General features: G+C 42.9%; 1 protein-coding gene across 1 annotated transcript; it reads left to right on the plus strand.

Annotated features, from left to right (window-relative positions):
• The first annotated feature begins 302 nt into the window (after positions 1 to 302).
• Positions 303 to 4724, plus strand: IL22RA2 (interleukin 22 receptor, alpha 2). Its single transcript, XM_010001759.1, has 5 exons — positions 303 to 411; positions 1300 to 1450; positions 2912 to 3090; positions 3993 to 4162; positions 4569 to 4724. The coding sequence occupies exons 1-5, from the start codon at positions 303 to 305 to the stop codon at positions 4722 to 4724; spliced, it is 765 nt and encodes a 254-aa protein (XP_010000061.1).
• The last annotated feature ends 17454 nt before the right edge of the window (positions 4725 to 22178 follow it).

Here is a 22178-nt window from a genome sequence, read left to right on the forward strand (position 1 = left end):
AAAAATCTTAGTGTGGCAAGCAAGCAAGCTTGTGTGACAAATTTATGGGATAAAGCAATATTACCAGACATCATTTGGGAATCAGAGCCTAAAAAATAAGAACCTTTTGTCATGCTGGTTTGCTTCATAATTAATTCCAAACTTCAAAGTGACTACAGCTGCCAAGTAAGAACAATCACTTGTCTTCAATTTAGAGCAACTCATGTGTTTTTCAGCTAAACTAAACCAAAACCGAACAGGGGATTTTGGAAACAAATGAAAAATAAACTATGGAGTGTTTAACAATTACTTCCTCATAAGACATGCCCAAGAGGAAGCTTTTCAGTCATGGAGCTGCTCTCCTAAGCATGAGGGGGATCTCGCTTTCCTCTCTCTTCTTACTGATGCACCTGCTTCAGGACAAGATAACTAGTAAGTTCCATTCTTTTCCTATGAGGGGAGGGGGATGCTGGGTCTGTTGTTGGATCTCTGGATGAGTCAAGAAGTTTCTGGATTGTTTGGTGGGTTTCAAAAGTCATGTCGTTCTAAATTAGTCTGTTACTTTTTCTTCCAAGGTTCTGAAATGCAGCTAAAGCAAGCATGTTGCCCAATGAATTTATTCGTAGCTATAGTACCAGTTTCAGTTCAATTAGTACAATTCTTACTGGATTTTGTGATATGCCAGGGATAAATTCACCTGGGTCACAAACCCCAGAAAAATGTTAGCATTTGGGTGCTTCACAGAGGTTGTTAACTGATTGTCATTTGTAGCCGTGACAGTTTGAAAACAAATTATCTTGAAATAGTCAGGCAGCTTTTTACAGTAGTGCAGACTGGCAAAGCAGATAATATGAGGTTATTTTTTATTAGGCAAGAGCTGATAAACCACTGTTGTGGCAACTGTTAAAACAGCTGCAATCCTTGTAGGTTAAAGTTGAGATGTGAAGGAAAGAGCACCTGAGCTGAACTAGTGATGTGGGTCCTTACTGCAGGCTCTGTGAATTGATCCAAAGGGTTTGTTTCCTGGGATATCCCTCAGGCATCTTTTACAGCAATAAACTCACTAGGGAGAAATGAAAAAATAAAACAACAAAACTAGACCACATCAAAGTGTTCTTTGCATAATACTAAGGGTGTTTGTTCTGTAACTGCTAGATTTGGTCACTGCCACTTGGGAAGTTTTGAACATGAGGTCTGGGACCTTTAATTTCTGCAATCAGCTAGTCTGAAAGCAAATAAGCTGTAGCAATGCCCCCACTTGAACACAGAGGAGCATGTTTGTGGCAAACGTGTCATGTTGTCGTTCCTTATTATTTGCAGTCATTTTAGTTCTGGAATATCAAGACCTGCAAGATTCGATTAAGCCACAGAAGGTAGAGTTTCACTCATTAAATTTCAACAACACTCTGCACTGGCAGCCTGGGAGGGCCAGAGAGGCCAGAGACGTTGTCTACTTTGTGCAGTATAAAGTGTAAGTATCGGGGGAACTCCAGACTCCCGCTGGGCTGGGGCCCATCCCTGCTTGGCATGTCAAAGGGATTTCTCAGGTGACAGGGGCTATTCTTCCCATAGCTGGGGAACAGCCACGTCCTGCCCAGCTCCCAGCTCTCTGTTGTTGCTGCACTTCTCAGTAGCCCATAAGGTGCAGCTGAACAGCCCAAGGCAGGCAGGGAGCAAGGACCTCCAAGCAGATGCTTTGCATGCTCATTGCACCACACAGTTGCAGTTTGTAGTTTGGAGGGGACCTCTGGAGATCATGGGGTCCAACAGCCTGTCTGAAGTAGGTCTTGATAGGCCAGGTACTTCTGCAATAGGACTTTTAAGGTGTTTTGGTGGCCCACCTTGTCCTTGACAGTGCTTCAGGGTTCTTTGCACAGCAAACTTGAGGCAGCACTAGGGGCTGGTCCTCAGGGGAGGAGGTACATTCCTGTTGCTGGCATACCTGGTGAGCACCTGAAATCACTTTTGATAAACCAGTTGGTGGAAACCAGCATTCTGCACATCACTAAACATGCTGGCTAAGCCAAAGCTCACCCACCTCTCCCAAGAGGCTTACTACAGGGCTGATGACCCATGCCTCTACTTTAGGTTTCTTTCAGAAAAGACAGAAACCTGTAGCTCACAAACACCCATGAAATTAATCTTCCCTGTCATCAAATTGAACAGAGTCAATTCCCAAGGCAGAACTCCAGTCAATACTACCGAGGTATAACATCTGGTTAGTGGCTGGAGAGCAGCCCAGCAGAGAGGGACCTGGGAGTACTGTTTGACAGCCAGTTGAACATGAGCCAGCAGTGTGCCCAGGTGGCCAAGAAGACCAATGGCATCCTGGCTTGTATCAGGAATAGTGTGGCCAGCAGGAGTAGAGATGTGATTCTCCCTCTGTACTTGGCACTGGTGAGGCCTCACCTCAAGTACTGGGTGCAGTTCTGGGCCCCTCACTTCAAGGAGGATACTGAGGTGCTGGGGGGACGAGGCTGGTTAAGGGACTAGAGTACAAGTCTTATGAGGAGAGGCTGAGGCAGCTGGGGTTGTTTAGCCTGGAGAAGAGGAGACTCAGGGGGGACCTTATCACTCTCTACAACTATCTGAAAGGAGGTTGTGGTCAGGTGGGAGTCAGGCTCTTCTACCAGGAAACTAGTGAGAGAACAAGAAGGCACAGCCTGAAGCTGTGCTAGGAGAAGGTTTAGGCTGGATATTAGGAAGCACTTTCTCATGGAAAGGGTGTTCAGACATTGGAATGGACTTCCCAGGGAAGTGGTAGAAGCACCATCCCTGGATGTGTTTAAGGAAAGGCTGGATGTGTCACTTAGTGCCATGGTCTAGCTGATGTGGAGGTGTTAGGTCATAGGCTGGACTTGATGATCTCAGAGGTCTTTTCCAACCTCAATGATTCTGTGATTCTTACATCCTTCCTCCTCTTTCTCTATAGGTATGGGCAGAGCACGTGGCAAAACAAAGATGACTGCTGGGGAATTCAAAACCATGTCTGTGACCTAACGATTGAGACCTCTGACATCCAAGAGCCTTACTATGGCCGAGTGAGAGCCCTGTCAGCTGGTGTCTATTCCAACTGGAGCCTCAGCTGCAGATTCACTCCCTGGCAAGAAAGTAAGTATTTGGGTCTTTTTGAGAAAGGAATTTGATTCTTTTATGGCTTGGATTACATCATTTCTACTCACAATTTGCAAACATGAGTAGTCCTTTCCTAGCTACAAAGCTAGAAAAGATGTTGTAAATCAAGAGCTCTTGGGTGAAGCGTTGCAATCAAATAAGTTTTGCTCTCTTGAAAGCTAACCAAACATGGATAAGTAGCCACTTATGTATAATTAGGGGATCAGAAGTGCCTGGCTCCCTTATCTCAACCTCTCCCTCAAGGCATGGAACTACAAAAATTATTTTCAGCCATTTTTTTGGAGCTGCTGGAAGGACTGGGCACGAGGTGGAAGGAAGGAAATGCTCGCTGCTTCTGGGAAGGAAGGGAGAAGAGAGCTGAGAGATGTGTGGCCACCATTCTTCTCATATTTGTGTGTTTTCCTGACTGCAGTGCATCTAGAAAGAACTTGCACAAAGCTTTTAGTTAATGCAGTCATGTAAGTCCAGAGTATGTTACAAATTAGAGAACTGTTAAAATATTTAATCATTCCAGTGTACCCACCTGTGAATTCCCTGTGAATTCACCAGTTTTCCCTCACCAGTCAATGCAAAACTGAATTGTGAATGTCAGTGCAGGTCACTTTACAGCCCTGAATTGCAAACTACCTCAAGCTTCCTGTACAGATGAAAGCACAAAATTTATACAAGATTTGTAAACAGGGGAAATGTAACCCACTCAAAATGTCCCAAGCAATCAACACCAAGAAGTGAGTACTTAAAAAGTAACTTCAACAGTAAATACAGCATAATATAGTTTGGTAAGAAAAACAATAAATCATTGAATTAATTAAAACTGTGGGCTGTGAAACATTCTCAATAAGCTGTAACTGTGTCCATAGCACTGTTTTTTTCTTTAGCTATGATAGGACCTCCAACAATAACTGTGGTTCATAGCAAAAAATTCATCATACTAAAGCTCCAGGCTCCACGTTCTCCTTATAAAAGGAAGAAAGGCAGCAAAATACCAATGACAAATTATTATGATCTTCTATATCAAGTCTTCATAATTAACAACTTGCTAGAAAAGGTAAGTGTACGTTCAAGTATAAACCCTTTAGCATGGGAAGCATGGGCACACCATTCTTGTTTTACAGTTGAAATAATTTTCTGGGCTTGTGAAGGCATCAATGACTCTGTAAGTATTTAAAAACAAAGTAGGCTTATTTTTCAGGAATTGAATTTTATTGAATTGAGTTGTAATTTCTCCCTTTATTCTTTCCCACCAACTTGGTATTTCATACTCTTTTCAAAAAAACTAGGACAGGAGGGGAATTTTAGAGGGGCTTTCCTTTAAAAATCATTAATAAATTATTAATGTTGTTGACTGTGTGCAAGTCCACGTGCTGCTCTGCATCTGCCCTTATCAAACTGTAGTCACAGACACACCTGGCAGGGCGATGTGCTTGACTGGCTGTTTTTACTCCACTCTGAAGCAACACAAAGAGCTGGTGTACGAAGGAAAAGACAAGGTAATTAAATTAGAAGATCTGAGGCCTGGAACCAGCTACTGCATCGTGGCTAAGACCTACCTGCCGGTGCTGGGGCGCAGCAGTGGCGACAGCAGCAGGCAGTGCACTGTGCTGCAGTGACAGGACTGGCACCTCTGCCATGGGTAAGTCACCAGCTGAAACTGGAGGTAACTCTGGAAGTCAAGAGCTATCCCTTCCCTAAAGGCTGACACTCTCCAAAGGGAGGACAAAAGGTGTGGTAGAAAAACTAGCACCCCGTAAGATAGTATTAGCCAGAGCTCTTACATCATCTCAGTTTCAACCAGGTGAGAGTGATACTGCCAACAAGATTAGAGGAGTTCTGTGAATAATCAGTTGCATGCAGGCACAGTACTCAGAAATACCTCCCTCTTGCCTTTCTTTAAACAGTTATAAGTAGTATTGCTTTCATCAGTTTTTATTGCTGCCTAATAATTAACTAGGAAAATGAGTGACCTCCAGTTTCATTAACATGCAACCTGCTGCAAACTCTCCAATTCTTTTCAGGAATTTATCTAATTCTTTTCAAGCAAATGAGCCTGTCTGCTTTTCATGGTCATTCTTCAGGTGTAATGTATTTAAAAATAAAACCAAACAAAAACCAGTTATCAAATTCAAAGAGTTCCCATGGACCAAAATGCAAGACTTAACTAATTAGCTGATCTGAAAATCTGTTTGTTTGTTTACCTCAAACACTGGTGAATGGCACAAGTTGCATTTTCAGTTAAATTCAACACAATCCAGCTGAAATGTGCACTCTAGCAGCAATTCTCTTTCTCTTCCCAGTTACAGGGATAATGATGGAAGATGACTCCCATCACAGATCCAGCTGTAAATCAACATCTGTGGTCTATGTCTGGAATACATACTTGGATACTTTTTAAATTAACCTTTGCTGCATTGAATTATTTGATTCATCACAATAATCTGGTGCCACACAAAGGCCAGGGATTCTTTCTGTTTCTTGTATCACTTTTTACAATGTTACATATTTGCACTTACAAAGGAAATACTATTGTAACATATTAAAAAAATCCCCATCATGCAAAAAAGCGTTTGTGAAAATATCCTTAGGAGTGGTTCTAGGGTTTTTCTATTTTAAACCTTGGAATTAAAATACAATTTATAAAATAGAGGTTTCAGATTATTTTTTTTCTCCTAGAACAAAATTTGCAATGGAATATGAAAGAAATGTTCTTTCTTTAAAATCAGAACTGTACAGTACAGGAGCCTACCCCAAGCTCACAATGTCTTCAGAGAATCATAGAATCATCACGGTTGGAAAAGGCCTCTAAGACCACTGAGTCCAACCATCAACCCAGAAAAAAAACCACTATGGCCACTAGAGCAGGTCCTGAAGTTCCCAGTCTACACGTTTCACAGTGCCCTGGACATAACACTGAAATCAGTATGTGTTTAGGCAGGAGCTCATTTAAATTGAAGCAGAACAGATCCTTGCTTTCAGTCACTGCTGGACAGTTAAAGGGAAAAAGACCATTTCAACCATTTCACAGTAATTGATGAACAAATACTGAGCAGCACCTGTGATTTCTGATGATTTTACTCCTACTAGTCTTCATCTTGCAAAGAAAAAGGTTTCTTGGGCAAAGTCTGGGTAGATACCCACTAAGCCACCCTGGACAGAGAGGTGAAGTGGCTTTTCCAGGTCTTCAAGGTTTGTAAGCACGTTAAAAAAGGGGAGATGAGAGTGGGCCAGACACAAGAGGGCAAAGCAAGCCCTGGGAAATCTGGAGCTTGCTGCTACATAATCCTTGTCCACTCTACCCTTAATTCACATAGACAAAGGTTGTTCAGTTCAGTTTAAGTAACAGACCCTTAAGCTGTATCCAAAGCCTTTTCCATGGCCTGACACAAAGGCCTAGCCTGAGGCAGCTGCTGAGAGCTGCAGCAGGACACTCAGCAGGCATCTGGGAGGAGGCTGTGCTTAAGGAAGTGAATGCTGGTCACTCTTGTCTTTGCCAAAGTGAAAGAGGGCATTACATATTAAATATTTACACCATCTGATTATAACACGATATGTATGAATGACTGGATTTGCAGGCATCTCACTGTGTCCACAAATCTAGTCTATAAAACCAGGTTTCTTTCACCATGCTTCCCTTGTTGCTCCTTTCTCATTTCTTCCAGTTGTTTTTTAGGGAAGCAAGGCTTATTCAATCTCTGTGCCACAGCACGTCTGGGATCCAGCACTGTCCTGCCACCCTTCTTGTGCTGGGCACAATAAAACCATGTAGGCAAGCTATTAAGAAATAGTTGTTACATCCTGCCCCACAGATAGAGGAGAAAGATAAATTTGATTTGTAAATCCCCTAGGCTGGATTGAGGTGAAACAACACTCAAGTTCCATATTAAAATATTAGCTTTAATTAGGACTCTAGGAGGAATAATTCATACAGGCTTATAGTATATATGCTCAGGCTGCATGATGATAAAGGCTGATACTTGGATTATCATGATGCATGACCTGGGAAAAATCACCATAGGCTTTGAGTTACTTGATTTTAGGAAGGAAAAAGAGGGAGACAAAACAGAAGAAAAGTCAGAGAGATTAAGAGATTACTGATCCAGGTTGGACCTGCTAGCAGGAGTGTTCAGTGTGAAGAGAGAGAGAATCACTGAGTTTCATTGTGTGGCCCTATTTGTTTGCCCCAGCACTTCTGGAATGTTCTCTTCATTTACTATTGGTCCAGTTGTCCCTGCTTGCTATGTAAATTAGCACACATGCTCCTTGCAGGTGTGAGGGGAATCTCCTACTGCTGTCTTCACCTTTTCCCCATTTATTGCAAGTTTTGCTGACTTCATGTCTCGTGGCATGATGTTACCTTTGTTATCTCCCAAGGTTCCTTCTCAGGAGATTAATGGTTATTAATGGTATAGTGTAAGCTAGAGTTTTGTAACTCTGCAAGAGGATTCTGGTATTCCTCAACAATTTTCAATTTCTCATCAATCCTCACATTCCAAGAGGTTTTGTTTCAGGGACAAGTTTCTGTGAATGTCTGAGACATTTATTGGTAGAGCCCAGGGAGTCTCCACCCCATTGTTCTCACCTAGTTCTGTCTCTTATTGCCACACACACCCTGCCCAATGGTTCTTTGCCTCGGGGGACCACAACGACAGGAGTGTCAGGACCACTGTCTGGATGGACCTGTCCCATTCATTTGGTCTCCTACAACAGCCTGTCTCATACTTCAGCAGTGATGACTTCATCCACTTGTGGGTTATCACAGTCTGAGAACAGTTCCTGTAGTAACTGCAGTTCTTTCTCAAATTGCCCTCTTCCCTTAGAGCAGCTCATGTTGCTGCTGTTATGCAAAGGTAACATTTTATTAAGGTAACATCTGCTAGTCAGAGGGAAGACTCTGATTATGCCAGATACTGTATCTGTGTCAGATACACGGGATGAATCTGTTGAGGGCTCTCAAATCTTAAAGAAGACATTAAAATAAATAAAAAGCAGAGCCATAGGAGTAGCTGAAGCACCCAGGCCTGGCTAGAAATACATCAGCTAATTCCCTCTGGATCTACAGAGATACTACAAACCTGTTGGGTTTTTTTTATTATTATTTGATGAAATTCTAAAAAATGTGCAGCATATATACTGGGAAAAGCAACAAAAGGTGTGAAGAAGTCTTGCTCTATTATGTTTCCTAACTAGATTTCACTTCAGCGGCAGCAGTACAGCCTTGCAGAAAGCAGCATGAGAGTTGCAGGAAGGACCCACTTCCATTTGGACAGTACCAGGCTTTATTACTGTCAACCTCATGATGTCCTGAAAAGCCTAGTTTCTCTTTCCATTTGAAATGAAAAGAGTTTGGTAAATCACTGGTGCTGTATTTTTTGTCCATGATCAATGGTAGTGACATGTTCCCAGGACATGCTCCGCTGGGCTCACAGGATGGGTCTCCTGCAAGGAGAGGTGCTTTGCTGTAATGTACACCAGCTGGACCATCTGCAACCACAACTTTTAGAAAGCATTTTTAATGTTGTAGGTTTTAAAAACACCTTCATTGTGCCCCAGCCTGAATGCTGCACCCTGTTAACATCTCCATTAGGGTGGAATGAATCACAGAATCACAGAGTTATTTGGGTTGGAAGGAACTTTAAAGATCATCTAGTTCCAAAGCCTCTGCATGGGCAGGGCCTGCACGGGCCCCCCACCAGACCAGGTTGCTCCAAGCCCCATCCAACCTGCCCTTCAACACTGCCAGGGATGGGGCAGCCACAGCTGCCCTGGCCAACCTGGGCCAGTGTCTCACCACCCTCACAGCAAAGAATTTCTTCCTCAGATCTCATCTCAATCTCCCCTCTTGCAGCTTGAAACCATTCCCCCTCATCCCATCACTTCCTGCCCTTGTCAAAAGTCCCTCCCCCGCTTTCCCGCAGCCCCTTCAGGTCCTGGAAGCAACAGCTTAAAAAACCTGCCTCTGCACCCATCATTGTACCTCCAATCTCAATATCCCACAAAGAATATATTAACACAATATTATACCTAAACAGCAGCCAAGACCTCCCTGGGCAGCCTGTTCCAGTGCCTCACCACCCTCACACTAAAGAATTTCTTCCTGATGTCTAACCTCAATCTCTGCTCTTTCCATTTAAAACCATTAGCCTTGGTCCTATCACTACACACCCTGGTGAAAAATCCCTCCCCAGCTTTCCTGTAGCTCCTTCAGGTACTGGAAGGCTCCTATAAGTCTCCCTGGAGACCTCTTCTCCAGGCTGAGCAGCCCAAACTCTTTCAGCCTGTCTTCATAGAAGTGATCCAGCCCTCTGACCATCTTCATGGACCTCCTCCGGACTCACTCCAAGAGCTCCATGCCCTTCCTGTGCTGAGGGCTCCGGAACTGGACACAGTACTCTCAGGGGAGCAGAGTAGAGGAAATCACATCCCTCAATGGAGAAACGGAGGAAAAGCTCTCCTAAATACAGCTGGGGTTTTCTGCAAGCAAGTCAGTTCAGAAATACCTGAAAAAAGTGAGCTCTAGCCCTCCTTCCCCTTCCTTTCCAAGGACACAAGGAGACCATCTGCTGTGGATCCACCCCTGCAGAACTGGGCTGGTACACATGCACACCACTCAGAGCAGGACACGTTTACATCATTGGCTTGACTCCTGGCCATAAGTTTGCAAGGCCCAGCAGAAAACACCCTTCTCTTGGTTTTTTAGTCACTTACAGATAAAGTAAAGAGCAGGGGAGTTTCTGACAAAGTGCCCAATGCCAGCTTCTGTTTCAGGAAAGAGAAATAAATGCTGACTTCTAGGGCTACAGCACAGGGTGGGGAAGACCAGGCAGCGTAACAAAAGCAGGACTTGCGCAACCTATTCTGCAAGCTCTGCTGTGTCATTGGGGGACTTCTGCAGTCACGGGCACAGCCTGTCACAACAGCCTCATCTGACCAAGTCCCTGTGTCACTTTTCAGGGTCCCACCAATGAGAAATAGATATTATGTCTTTTAGAGTCTGCAGGTACTGATCTTCAGATGAAGTGGAGCCCATCCCACAAGAACCTACCTCTCTTTCTTTCATGACTGTGGCTGAACATTTTCTTATCTGTCAGGTGGAGTAAAGGCTTATCTCCTGCTGTACATGCCTTTAGCTTCCCATTCCACTGGCACTCCAAAGAGCAGTATCCAGTTACCAGAAATTCAAGAATAGAGCTCTGGAAAAGCTGATAGAGCAACAGCAATGGGCCAGATGTTCCAGCCTTATAAATTAGGAGGAGATTATGCATAGCCAGCTGTACCATATAAATGCCCAGTTTTACATGATGCCATGGTCCTCAGTGTTTATCATATGGTCTAGCATCTGGCCTGTCCTGTTCATACCTCCCACATATCTGTTCTAATCAGATGTGGACTTGGGGTTTATTTTCTTACATGACTTGATCTCAGCTAAGAACCACACTGGTGGCCCAGAGGTGGGGTGCTGTTATGACATGATATTGGCTTTTGCCACAGATTTATCAGACTTTATCAAATGTTCCAAGCTGCAGGGAATTCATCATAAATAGGCAGGGTTTTCTTTGGATTTTCTATGGATTTCAACATTTGCTACCGTGATCAATTATACTGATCTGTAAAATCTGTCTGTTATGAAAAAAAAGCAGAAAGAAGAAAATAAAACCCAAACTACTGAGACTTAGTTTGCCACAAAGGATAAAGAACACAAAACAAGGTCACTTCTGCAGAGAAGCAGAGGGAAAGAAATTACACTGATGTCCATTGCCAGGAAAGTTGTAGTTTCCTTTGCAATTTGTTTTCAGAATCTTTTATAAAGTGCTCCCAAGGAAAAAAAAAAAAAGACAACAACAAACAAACCAACCCCACAACCTTGAAAATGTAATCCCCAAATTATGAAATCATTAGCTGTTTTACTGTAAGACTTATGTGCTGAGTTTGCTGAAGGCTCAGCTCAAGCAGTCATTGCTGCCAGAAGGTTGGCTTGAGAGGGGTGAAAATGGGAATCTTGAGTCAGCAAGAGCTACTGCAGCTGTGCACTCCTCTAGTGTGCAAACACTGTACCTGTGCCATGCTGGAGCACAGCTGGCCAAAATGGCTTAAGCTGGGGAAGTGATTTTTCCCTAATTTTTATACACACTGTATATTAAAGAAAGTTGAAAGCATCAACTCATAGTACCAGCAGCCATCTAAAAGAATAATACGTTGTTTATTTTACCAAGATTGACCGTTACAGCAAAAATTAAAATCCTGCAACTTCCAGATGAAGTAGGAAAAGTACCATTTTAGAGCTAGGCAATGACCACATTCAAAGGTAAGAGCCTTGAACCCCACACCTGGTGAGCTATGGCCAGGAATATGATCTCTCAAGATCCAATGATAGTCATTTTACGGGATAAGGTGAGGAAATTAGACAAACAAGGGAAGGAAAATTGAATAGCAGACAAGCTTCTTTTGATTTTTCATAAGCCCCAACAGTGCGTGTGAATAGGATCAATGAAAACATTTGCAGACAAATATTTCTAATTAAAAACAGGGATTTTAGTGAAAGAAAATAGCCAACTTACAAAAACATATTTCACAACATTCTGTGTTTCTCATGAAAAAAACTCTGTGGCCAAAACCCCATGTCCTTAATTTTTTGGGCTGTAAGATTTCCAATGCCATGATCTAAACTTCCTAGAGCAGGATCAGAATGGAAATTTTCCTTGACAGTTCAGATCTTTATGTAACACTTCCAGTCAGAGCTCGTCCTCCTATCAGTAACCTTCAGGAATGCTTTCAGTGAGGTGCTGTATCTCTGAAAGCAGAGTAATCAATAACCCTTCCTGGAACACACCCAAGGCAGGAGGTAAGAAAGAGGACATTGCTCTCCACAGCCACAGTCCTAAGAGGGAGGCTCATGCCAGAAGCTGAGGTTGCTCTGTCATTCTCTGCTTCTTATTAATGACACCCCATGATCTCACTATCAGAGGCTGACCTGTCAGTGTTACATTGACAAGAAACCAAAGGATCTCTCCCACCTTGGGTCAGGCCTCTTCCTGGCTGCAGTGGTTCTGCTCCAGCTCACTTGGCGCAAGTTTCACAAATATTCACCTCACAACAACCATTTCCCTGCTGTGCTGATTAAAAAAACCAAACAACACAACAAAAAACAACAGAAACAACACCCAAGAAGCTTCTTCTACGTAATCACAAAGTTCCAAGTAGCTTAGTAAGGCTTTCATGGAACAAACTGAGCATTAACTCCCCATTCTGCATTTCGTTTTAGAATAGTGCAGAACAGGGTGTGCCTCCATAAACTATCACTATTAGAATCATCTGTTTAATGTTTACAACTCAGGCATGACTGCTAATATTTCTAATGAATTTCAAGACTGGAGCAAGCTGAAGACCAGCCACTGGGCCAAGAGAAGGGACTGGAAGTCATTAAAACCATTTCCCTAGGGCAGCCTGCAAGCAGGCACAATAGAACATAACCTAGCTGCTTGCATTAATGAATATGCTATATTAATAGTAATATTTTTAAGTGGGAATGCCATTTGAGGCACTTATCAAGGTCTATGGATTAGATTCCTATCAGCCCTACATCATTTCAGCTAGCTGGAGAACAACATGGACAAGCTCACCTGAAAAAGGTCAGGTCAATGAGTTCAAGTCCTAGGATATCCTCGATATACAGAGAACACAGAATTCCCCAGAGCTAGTTCCTTAATGGCCAAGTAGAGGAAAAGATTCAGAGGTTCACTCTTCCTTCTTGGACACCTTGTGTTGGTTGCCATGAGTCAGGGGGCTGCATACTTAACCCTCATGAGCAATCTACTCTTGGGGCAAGAACAGCTTCCAGGCAAGGGCTGAGTGGTACTGGACATGGTGGGTGTGGATGGCTGTAAGTCTGGGGTAGTATTGTAGGTTATTGCAGAGAGGCTCTGGAGCACAAGCAGGAACAGATTCTTTGTTTGCTATAGGCTGTGCCAAAATCTGAACCAGCTTTCACAACCCAATGGCGAATGTCACACCACGACACACGGCCATTTGCATTCACTTGCTTAGAGGCAGCATCTTAGTCATGACCTGCATAAAAACACCAGATGGAAATTTTTCACTACCATAGAAAAATCAGAATTGTTTGGTGAAAAGAAACCCAATTTCAAAAAATACAAGGAAAATAAAAATCAAAGCAGAGTCATAGCATAATTTCTTTGGGTGTGCTAAGCTTATCTAGCATGGCATGACCTGTGCCTGAAAAAGTGCATTCCTGAACTGAGGGTTTGTTGGATGCTTGTACTTCCTTTCTTTCACAGAATCACAGAATTGCAGGAGCTGGAAGGGATCTCTAGATATCATTTAATCCAACTGCCCCTCTAAAGCAGGATCCCCTAGAGCACATCACTCAGGGCTGCATCCAGGTGGGTTTTGAATATCTCCAGAGAAGGAGACTCCACAACCTCCCTGGGCAGCCTGTCCCAGTGCTCTGTCACCCTCATTGTAAAGAAGCTTCTCCTCATATTTAAATGGAACTTCCCATGTTCCAACTTGTACCCATTGAACCTCATTCTGACACTAGGAACTACTGAGAAGAGCCTCTCTCCATCTTCCTTAAACCCATCCTTTAGATACTTATATACATTGATAAGGTCTCCCCTCAGCCTTCTCATCTCCAGGCTAAAGAGTCCCAGCTGTCTCAGCCTTTCCTCATAAGGAAGATGCTCCAATTCCCCAGTCATCTTCGTCCCACTTCTCTGGACCCTCTCCAGCAGCAGAGTAGAGGGGGAGAATGACCTCCCTCGACTTACTGGCCACAGACTTCTTTATGCAACCTAGGATTCCACTGGCCTTCTTGGCAGCAAGGGCACATTGCTGGCTCATGAATAATTTCCTGTATATCAGGACTCCAAGATCCTTCTCCTCCAAATTGCTTTCCAGCAGCTCCACCCCTAACCTATATTGGTGCTTTGGGTTCTTTCTTCCGAGGTGCAGGACCCTACACTTGTTCTTATTTGATATCATGAGGTTCTTCCCTGCCCAGCTCTCCAGCCTGCCCAGGTCTTGCTGAATGGCAGCACAGGCTTCTGAAGTGTCTTTGTTTAAAGAAAAGCATAAAGAAACTGATAATTAAACAATTCAAGTAGGTTTTTTGTTCCTGAAACATGTCTGCTTTTATTTTCTCAGAAGAGGTACCTTTCTACTCAGTGCATGCAGCTAACACTGCAGAGACAACACTTTCTAAGTAAATCAGGGAACTATATAGCCAAGAGTCTGGCTGTACCATACGTGAGATTATACTGACATGTGGTGGCAAGACAGTAGCAATGCAACGCCTTAATCACTTCTGTGACCTTAAGCTACTCTGCTACTCTTCTCCCTCTGGTTGAGGAGCAAAGAGAAGTCAAGGGTCCTCAGTCCCAGACTGAGGACAGGGATAAGGAACCTGGGCAAGAGCACATGACTGGATCCTTCCAATGCTTCCACCCACAGTATCTGGAACAACAGAGTTGTCTCCACATCCTAGCATAGAGAAAGTCTCATGCAGTTATAGAGAGGCAGAGCAGATTGCCTCCCTGTCTTTGATCCAGTGCTGAAGACCTTACACCCCACACAGCTGCAGATGTGCGTTTGAAGGCCTCCAACCTCTCATCTTTCAGCCAGCCAGAAAGTTGTTTTCCAAAAAATTTTCCCTGAATGACTCAGTCAAATAGCTTTTCCCACATCGCTGATGCTTTGGAAAAAATGTTCAGGCACAAGCTGTGTCCTGAGACACAACATTTTCAGGGGAAGGAGAGCACGCAAACAAAAAAAATCCCCAGAACTGTGGCAATCAATAAGCCAACCACGAGTCCCCATGGCCATGATGACAGCAGCCAGGCAGGACCTCCCCAGCTTGCAGGGCTCACAAAGGCAGTTTTAATTATTTCAGCCTTTTCAAATAAAGAAACATATTGTGAGTGTGGTCACTGCATAGCTCTCTTTCCCAATGTAATTTCATCATGGGGTGGAAGTCCCCTTTTGTCTTCCCAGCAAATGCCCTTGGTCATTCATAACAAAATATTGTCACCTCCTTCTAATGACTTCTAGCATTCATTTTTCCTCTAGCATGGACTTAGAAAGCCTTTCAAGTCATGGAGTCACAAGAGTCAGACCGTGCCAGAGCTACAACTCATTCTGACCAAGGAATAACTGTGCTAGGGGAGTGAAGGGTGATGTGAGGATGATGTTGATTAACCACAGTTCCACCACACCATCAGTACAGAAGATGGAAGACTTCTGCAGAGTCATTTGATGCACCTTCTTTCTGGGTCATGAGAAAAGTTGGAAAGATGGAACCTCTTTGTATGATCATGGAGACCAAAAGTCATTTCAACAGCAAGTCAACTAGCAGACCTCATATTTCCTAGATAAGAGGAGACCAGTTACCATGAAGAAGACAGTATGCAGAGACCACTATTTCAATGGGAGTTAGTCACCCCTAGGTTCAATGCTTTAAAACCGTCAATGTATTTATCTTTGCAGTATCTCTGTGGAATAGAGAAGGGCCCTAATCTGGTCTGTAAAGATATTCAGAGGTTTTTGTAAACATATACAGACACCTGCATTGAAAACTCTAGGACCATGTCAAATCTGGCTGCTAGATACAGTATCAACAAGGTTTCTAAAGAAACCTGAAGAGGCACAAAGCCATCTTGAACTTCTGCATCTACTCAGAGGAGGGAGAACAGCAGACATTCCCCCTGCCTGCAGACCTCGGGCAAGGACAGTGTGACAGTCCTCTGGTTTCTTGACACTCGCACCATGTCCATATGAGGAAGTTTCAGTGGGTGACCTGTGAATTTTGAACCTGTCAAGTTTTCCCTTATAGGTCATTCAATGCTCTGATTTTTTTTTCAGTTTTATTTATGAGAAAAGCTTAGGTCCTCAGTTCCTCTGCTGATATGCTGACATTGACAGTCCACAAAGCAGATGTAGAAACTGAAATTCTGATTTCACAAGGGTAAAACCTCTTAGACTATGAGCATACATGCCAGTGACAGAAGATAACTGGCAGAAACCCGGCTGCTTATCATGCTCACTGCTATTTAAAAGATTTGGTTTAAAGCTGTTAGTAAATAAAAACTTCTCCACAGCAGCAAAACCAGACCAGAAAGGACATGACTTGAGCACAGTAGAGAAAAAGTGCCTATCACAGGTTCTTGAGGTGAGATTCGTCAGGTGATGGGCAAGTGACAGTATATCTGCTGAGTGATGGCAACAAAGCTCAGGGGACTAAATAAAGGCAATAAAAGTAAAACATCAGGAAGGCAGGGTTAGACATAAATAATCCGTTTTTAAAAAGAGAATCCTGTCCCAAATACATACCCAGAGGTTTTATATGGAATTTTGTGAAGATGCACACAATTCAGGCAGCCAAGTAGCTAACTGGATACTGAATCACCTCTGAAACATGCAGTCTCAGCAGCCCAGCCAGTCTCCAGCTTTGATCCTTCTGTAAATTCCCCACTTTGCCATGTGAATTGCTGGAAAGTGGTGTCACCCCAGCTGGAAACAAGTTTATGTCTGTTCTTGGTTCCTTTAAAGTCACCCAGTGGCTGCTACTGCTTGTGCTACTGCTGCTTGTCTGTAAGATGCAGTAAGAAAGGAGGAAGTACAAAATAACACAACAATAAGATTTCCATGAGATCTGCATGTGAGGTGTAAGTGAGCTCAGGCTGACACACTCACAACCTCTACCATTACTTGAGAAAACGTCACAGCATCAACCAATCAACCATGGTGATGTATTTTTCTCTTACAAGTTCTCGGCTATTGCACCTCTGAAGCACATATCCTGGTTCAAATATACTAAAGACTGCAGTCACCACCAGTCAAAATGAGTGCAGGTCCTACATCAGTGTTTAACTGCTCATTCCCAGGCTGACCTTCAAACCAGCTATTTCAGATGTTACCAGGGCAGTCACAAATAAATAAATAAATAAATAAATAAAAACCCTAACCACCTCAGTGTTGCAGCCCATACAGAGCTCCGTATTTTCTTAGACACATTGCTGTAAATATCTCAAATATCCTGAATACAGGTCTAGATGCCACCACAGGATAGCATGATTCTGGTTACAGTGAGTGTGTAGCTGAAATCGTGTAGTGCCAAGCAAGCCACTGCACTGAGGACATCCATGTCATGTCCCTGGCTGTGCTCCTGAGGCCTGTGTACTTCATGCTGCTCTCCTGCTGTGGCTGAAGTGTCACAAGCCTCACAGAAAACCAGTTCTCATGACTCTGGGCCAGGAAATCTTTTCCTTTCCCTGCATCCCTGCTATGTACTGAGTGTTTTGCTTATTGCAAGCAGCCATGGTAGGCCAGTGCAGAAGCCAGGATACCAGACTTAAAAGGTTAATGATCTATCCATTATGCTAAATCCTATGCAGCAGCACTAATTCTTTCTACTCAATCATCCTTTTCCCAAGAGCTCAGGACAATGCAAGAGACATGGAAGGCAAGCTGATTTATTGCTTTCATGCAAAGGTCAGACTAAGGAAGACCAGCCACTGGAGTCTGTTGTCCTGTAAACTTAGTATCTCACTAGCCATTGGTTAGCCTGTCTTCAAGACTCTCTTTGATGCAGAAATGTTACTGTAAAAATAACACTTGGAGGCTTTCAGAATCTGTAGTTCACTTGCCCATTTTTTTTCCCCAAAGCAAATGAAAAAATAGGTTTTATTACGTTCCAGCATCACACACTCAGTCTGAAATGAAAGCTGAGACTTTCTGATTTACCATGTCACCTACATCTATCTCACCTCTTCATGTGGGGGTAACTCATGAAAGTTATCACAGGAGATGAACTTACAGTAAGGGTGCAGCCAAGATTTCCATGACTTAGTTTCTATTACTCAGAGTGAAGCAAGTAGTAAACATTTTGCCTTTGAAATAAGCAGGCATATCTCTCACTTTTTAGCTCATAACTGCAGTTGAGGACTCTTGGGAACACAAAAATCCCTATACACACACCAGTAAAAATGTGTTTATGTCTGGTACATATATATTTTGGCTGTGCATATACAAACATATACGCATGTAACAGATATGTATTTATTGTATATGGGCTTCTATATTCTCTGCAAGCTAAGAGACACAAAAGACCCTAAGCTACCACTTCTGAGCTTCTCTCTGTAGGAGAGTTACCTTCTGACAGCAAGATAAATGAAGGGCCAGCTGTGTTCATTCTCTAGCGCTCATGCTTGTTTAGCACCCTGATTAATGATGAGTGCTATACTTAGTCTAATTTATCTCTTGCAAGCCTTTATATGCTATTCAGAACCCAATGTAAAGTTTATGTGCAGATGCACCCACACAATAAAACGACTCCATATTGAAAATTACTTTAGTTTAATTTCCAAGTGAGTCCCCAAGGACCTCATTGCTAGGGATGCAGTGTCTCAGTCTGCCTTGACTTTCCACTCACATTACAGGCCCATTGGCAGCCCAAAGAGAGTTATCACACTGCAGTAAAAGGATGCAGGAGATATTGTGAGCAAATGGTGACATCCAGTTGCTACTGAGGTAAATTTTCTAGTTCATTTGAATATTTTGGAAAGAGAAGGAAAGAAGCAGGGCTACCAACAGAGAAAAAACTTCATATACTAGAATCCAGTGAGTCCTGCAAGGCCATATCTACCTGAGGAAGGTAAGAGACTCTAACCTTCTCCAGACTCCTGCTGGCTGAGAAAGTGATTCCATGCCAGAAAAAGAAGTACATGTGGACGAAACATCATAATATGAGCCTTCTAAAGAAAAAGCAATGACAGAGTCCTGCTGTGTCCTTATAAAAGATTTTTAACTGCATTTCTACTTTCAGCTGAACAAATATTTTATAGTATGACAGTAACTGATAAAACAGCATGATGGGGGATCCTTGAGGTCCCTTCCAACCTGGTATTCTATGATTTTATGCTCATCGGGAGGAGTTTCAACACCTCTCTGTGGACTGGTCTGTTGCAAACCTTTGCACTGGGAAAGAACCATGTGAGTGAACTCCACACGAACTGAGCACCAAACAGCTGCAGAAGCTCAGAAATAGCCTACAGTGGCAGAGTGGTTAAGAGGAAAAAACCACTTTGTTATAAAGTCAAATGCACATGGTTAGGCAGATGTGAACTCAATGACATGGCCTTCAGCAAGCCCAGCAGCAATCAGGAATAACTCCCCAATTGGCGATTAAGCTCTAAAAGCAGGAGGCTTATTAGGCACAAACCACCTCTGTGTGGGAAGGCAAAACTGAAAAACAAATCAAAGGACAGTACTTCACATCATAACAGCAAAGAAGAGAAGCCAGCTTAGACCACAAATCCACGCTCCACATTTAGCTGATTCTTGCTTTTTGGCAAGATGAACATCACCATCTATTTGGCAGAGGACACTGCTGAGGCCTGCAAAGAGCTTGCACATCCTCATCAGCTGGCCAATTAGACATTAATTTTTAAACTAATCTTACTCAGAGTTGCAACTTCAGCTTTGGCTGTGCATTTCCTCCTTGCTTAGCATTTCATTTTAAATGTAAGCTGATGACTTTTGAGTAAAAGTTCCCTAAATAATGCTACTCTAGGGCAATGAATACAGATAAGCTTCTATTATTATTTTTTTTTTTTAATTAGAGCTGGTATAGTAAGCATACACAAATAAAATTTATCCTTAAACTGAGATTTTTTTAGCAAATATTAAGTCATCACTTATTTTCCCAAAAGTTAAGATGCTCTAATGTGTTTTATATTACATTAATGTTGAGAAATGTAATGCAGAAGTTGCAGTTTCCTGGAAAGAATGAATTGTTGACATTTTAAAAAATAGATGTAATAGAATGGATAATGACTCAAGTATTCATGCTATCAAGCATTTGTGTGGTCATATTGATTTATTTACCATTGCATGGAAACTAAGTAGCAATAGTGTTTGTTTTCTTAAGAAGTTAACAGTCTGAGTTACACTAAACCTTTCAATATTGTACCATTATGGCTTCTTCACAGGCTATTTGTTTCTTCTTTCAATTTCCTACAGAAACAAAATATTTGTAAATACTTTATTTCAAGGTAAACACTCTAATACTAGAGCTAATCAGAGAATTTAAAATCAACAGAAACTTTATTCATAAGCTAAGATATTGGCTCATTTTTTGGACAACTATAAGGGAAGAAAAATTCATGTTTAGGTTATTGCTGTTAGTACTATAAATGCAAACTCACCCTCTAGCTCCTGACAAACAAGGCTGTGATTCATATAACTAATTTGCAAGCAGTAGCCTCATTAAACTCTTACGGTGTTAAACTTCTCCATGTGCACACATTCACTGTGTTGCTGCTTCTGTCAGCTTTAAAATCACACTCCACTTCCATCGCTTTCAAGGGACTTGCATCATGGTAACAATTACTGCATGCAGTGGCAGTAGAACACAGACTACTAATTAATCTGTTAATTTATTCTAATTCCCTTGTTTGTCCACAATAAGATGCCTATGATCCTAGCCAATATCTTTGCAAATTAGCAGCTGTCTTCAAGAAATCATGTGTCATGTCCTGTTTCTAAGATATATGGTCACAGGTGTGACTGCCCTCAGATATTCAGCTGCAGGCTTTATGAGGGATTTCACCAGATGAAGATGGAAAATCACCTCCTTACACTGGATCTAAAGCACTGCTGGAATATTAGAGGCCAAGCCTTACTGCAGCTGGGGGGTTTGATGGTAAATAAATACAAATCCAAGTAATTATTTTATTAAAACTCCAGGCCAATTAGCACTCATCCAGTTTCTTTAAATGCTCTACCCTCCTATTTACCCTCCAGACACAGCAAATGCAGGCTGGACTTAGGCAGTAATCTCTGAAAGTCTACACTGCAGGAGTGGTAGCCATCAGGACACTTGGCTTCATAACCCACTTTGCAGGAACCAGCACAAAGCATCAAAGAATCACAGAATTGTCACGATTGGAAATGACCTCTAAGATCACCATGTCTAACCATCAAACATGTTGCTACCTGTTCACATCCCCCAGATGATGTTAAGACACCTCAGAGTCTCCCTGGTTCCTTTTTGCTGCAGCAAGGCAGGAAGCCCTCCTCCTGATAACCCAGTTCCAGCCCAGGACCATACTCTTAACATCCTTTTTAAGCTTTCTTTTTTACTGCAATCCTCACAAACGACCTACCCCACATGTCCATATCCCACATACCTGCACGCGTCCATTAGGACTTAGTTCCAACTACAGCTGTCCACAGGCCAGCCAGACCTCCCACCTGCCTACCAAGGAGCAGTGTAGATTCAGGAAAACAAGACAGAAAAGCATGTCAGCATGACTTGCACAGAATGACAAGACGTTTGAAGCCGTCCCGTTGCACCCCTGCCTTTGCTGACAGGTGACGCCCAAGTGCACATTTCTTACCCACAACCAATAGGAATGTGTGCTCAGGATGAGCCCAAGCTACAGAAGTATGGTCCAACCACGCCTCACCTGGGAGGCTGGAACATCCCAACACAAGATGCTTGATTACACAGTTTAGTGGTAGACTTGGTTGTATTAGGTTAACTCAATGATCTTTAAGGTCTTTTCCAATCTAAATTATTATTTGATTCTATAATCTAACACTCTGAACCAATACTTCTGTCTCTCCATGCTGAGTGCAATTGAGCACAGAAACAGTGGCAATAACCACCTTTACGACTTGATTCTGGAAGGACAGTACCCACGTGTGATGTGGAGGGCATAATTCCTTTACCAGGAAGGAACATCTGAGCAGGTGCCAAAGGCTCTCAGCAGCATGTGCATGTTACAGTGGTCAATCTTTATTTACATTTATCAGAGGGTCTGGCCTTGCTATCTCTGCAGAGTGGAGATGCACAACTCAGCCCTGACCATGAGAGAGGCCAGACTCATGGTGCAGAGGCAACCACCACCCATGACAAATCCCTTGGCACACCTCCTAGGGCCTTCTCCAGCTGCTGTAAATCTGTTTGGATACTTACCATGCTGCTACTCACTCCGAGGGGAGTGCGGGACTCAAGAAGTCCACCCTCCTGCCCTGCTCACTATGGTTCAGCA

The sequence above is a fragment of the Chaetura pelagica genome, unplaced genomic scaffold, assembly GCF_000747805.2.
Source record: "Chaetura pelagica isolate M959 unplaced genomic scaffold, ChaPel_1.0 scaffold307, whole genome shotgun sequence".
Classification (NCBI taxonomy): domain Eukaryota; kingdom Metazoa; phylum Chordata; class Aves; order Apodiformes; family Apodidae; genus Chaetura; species Chaetura pelagica.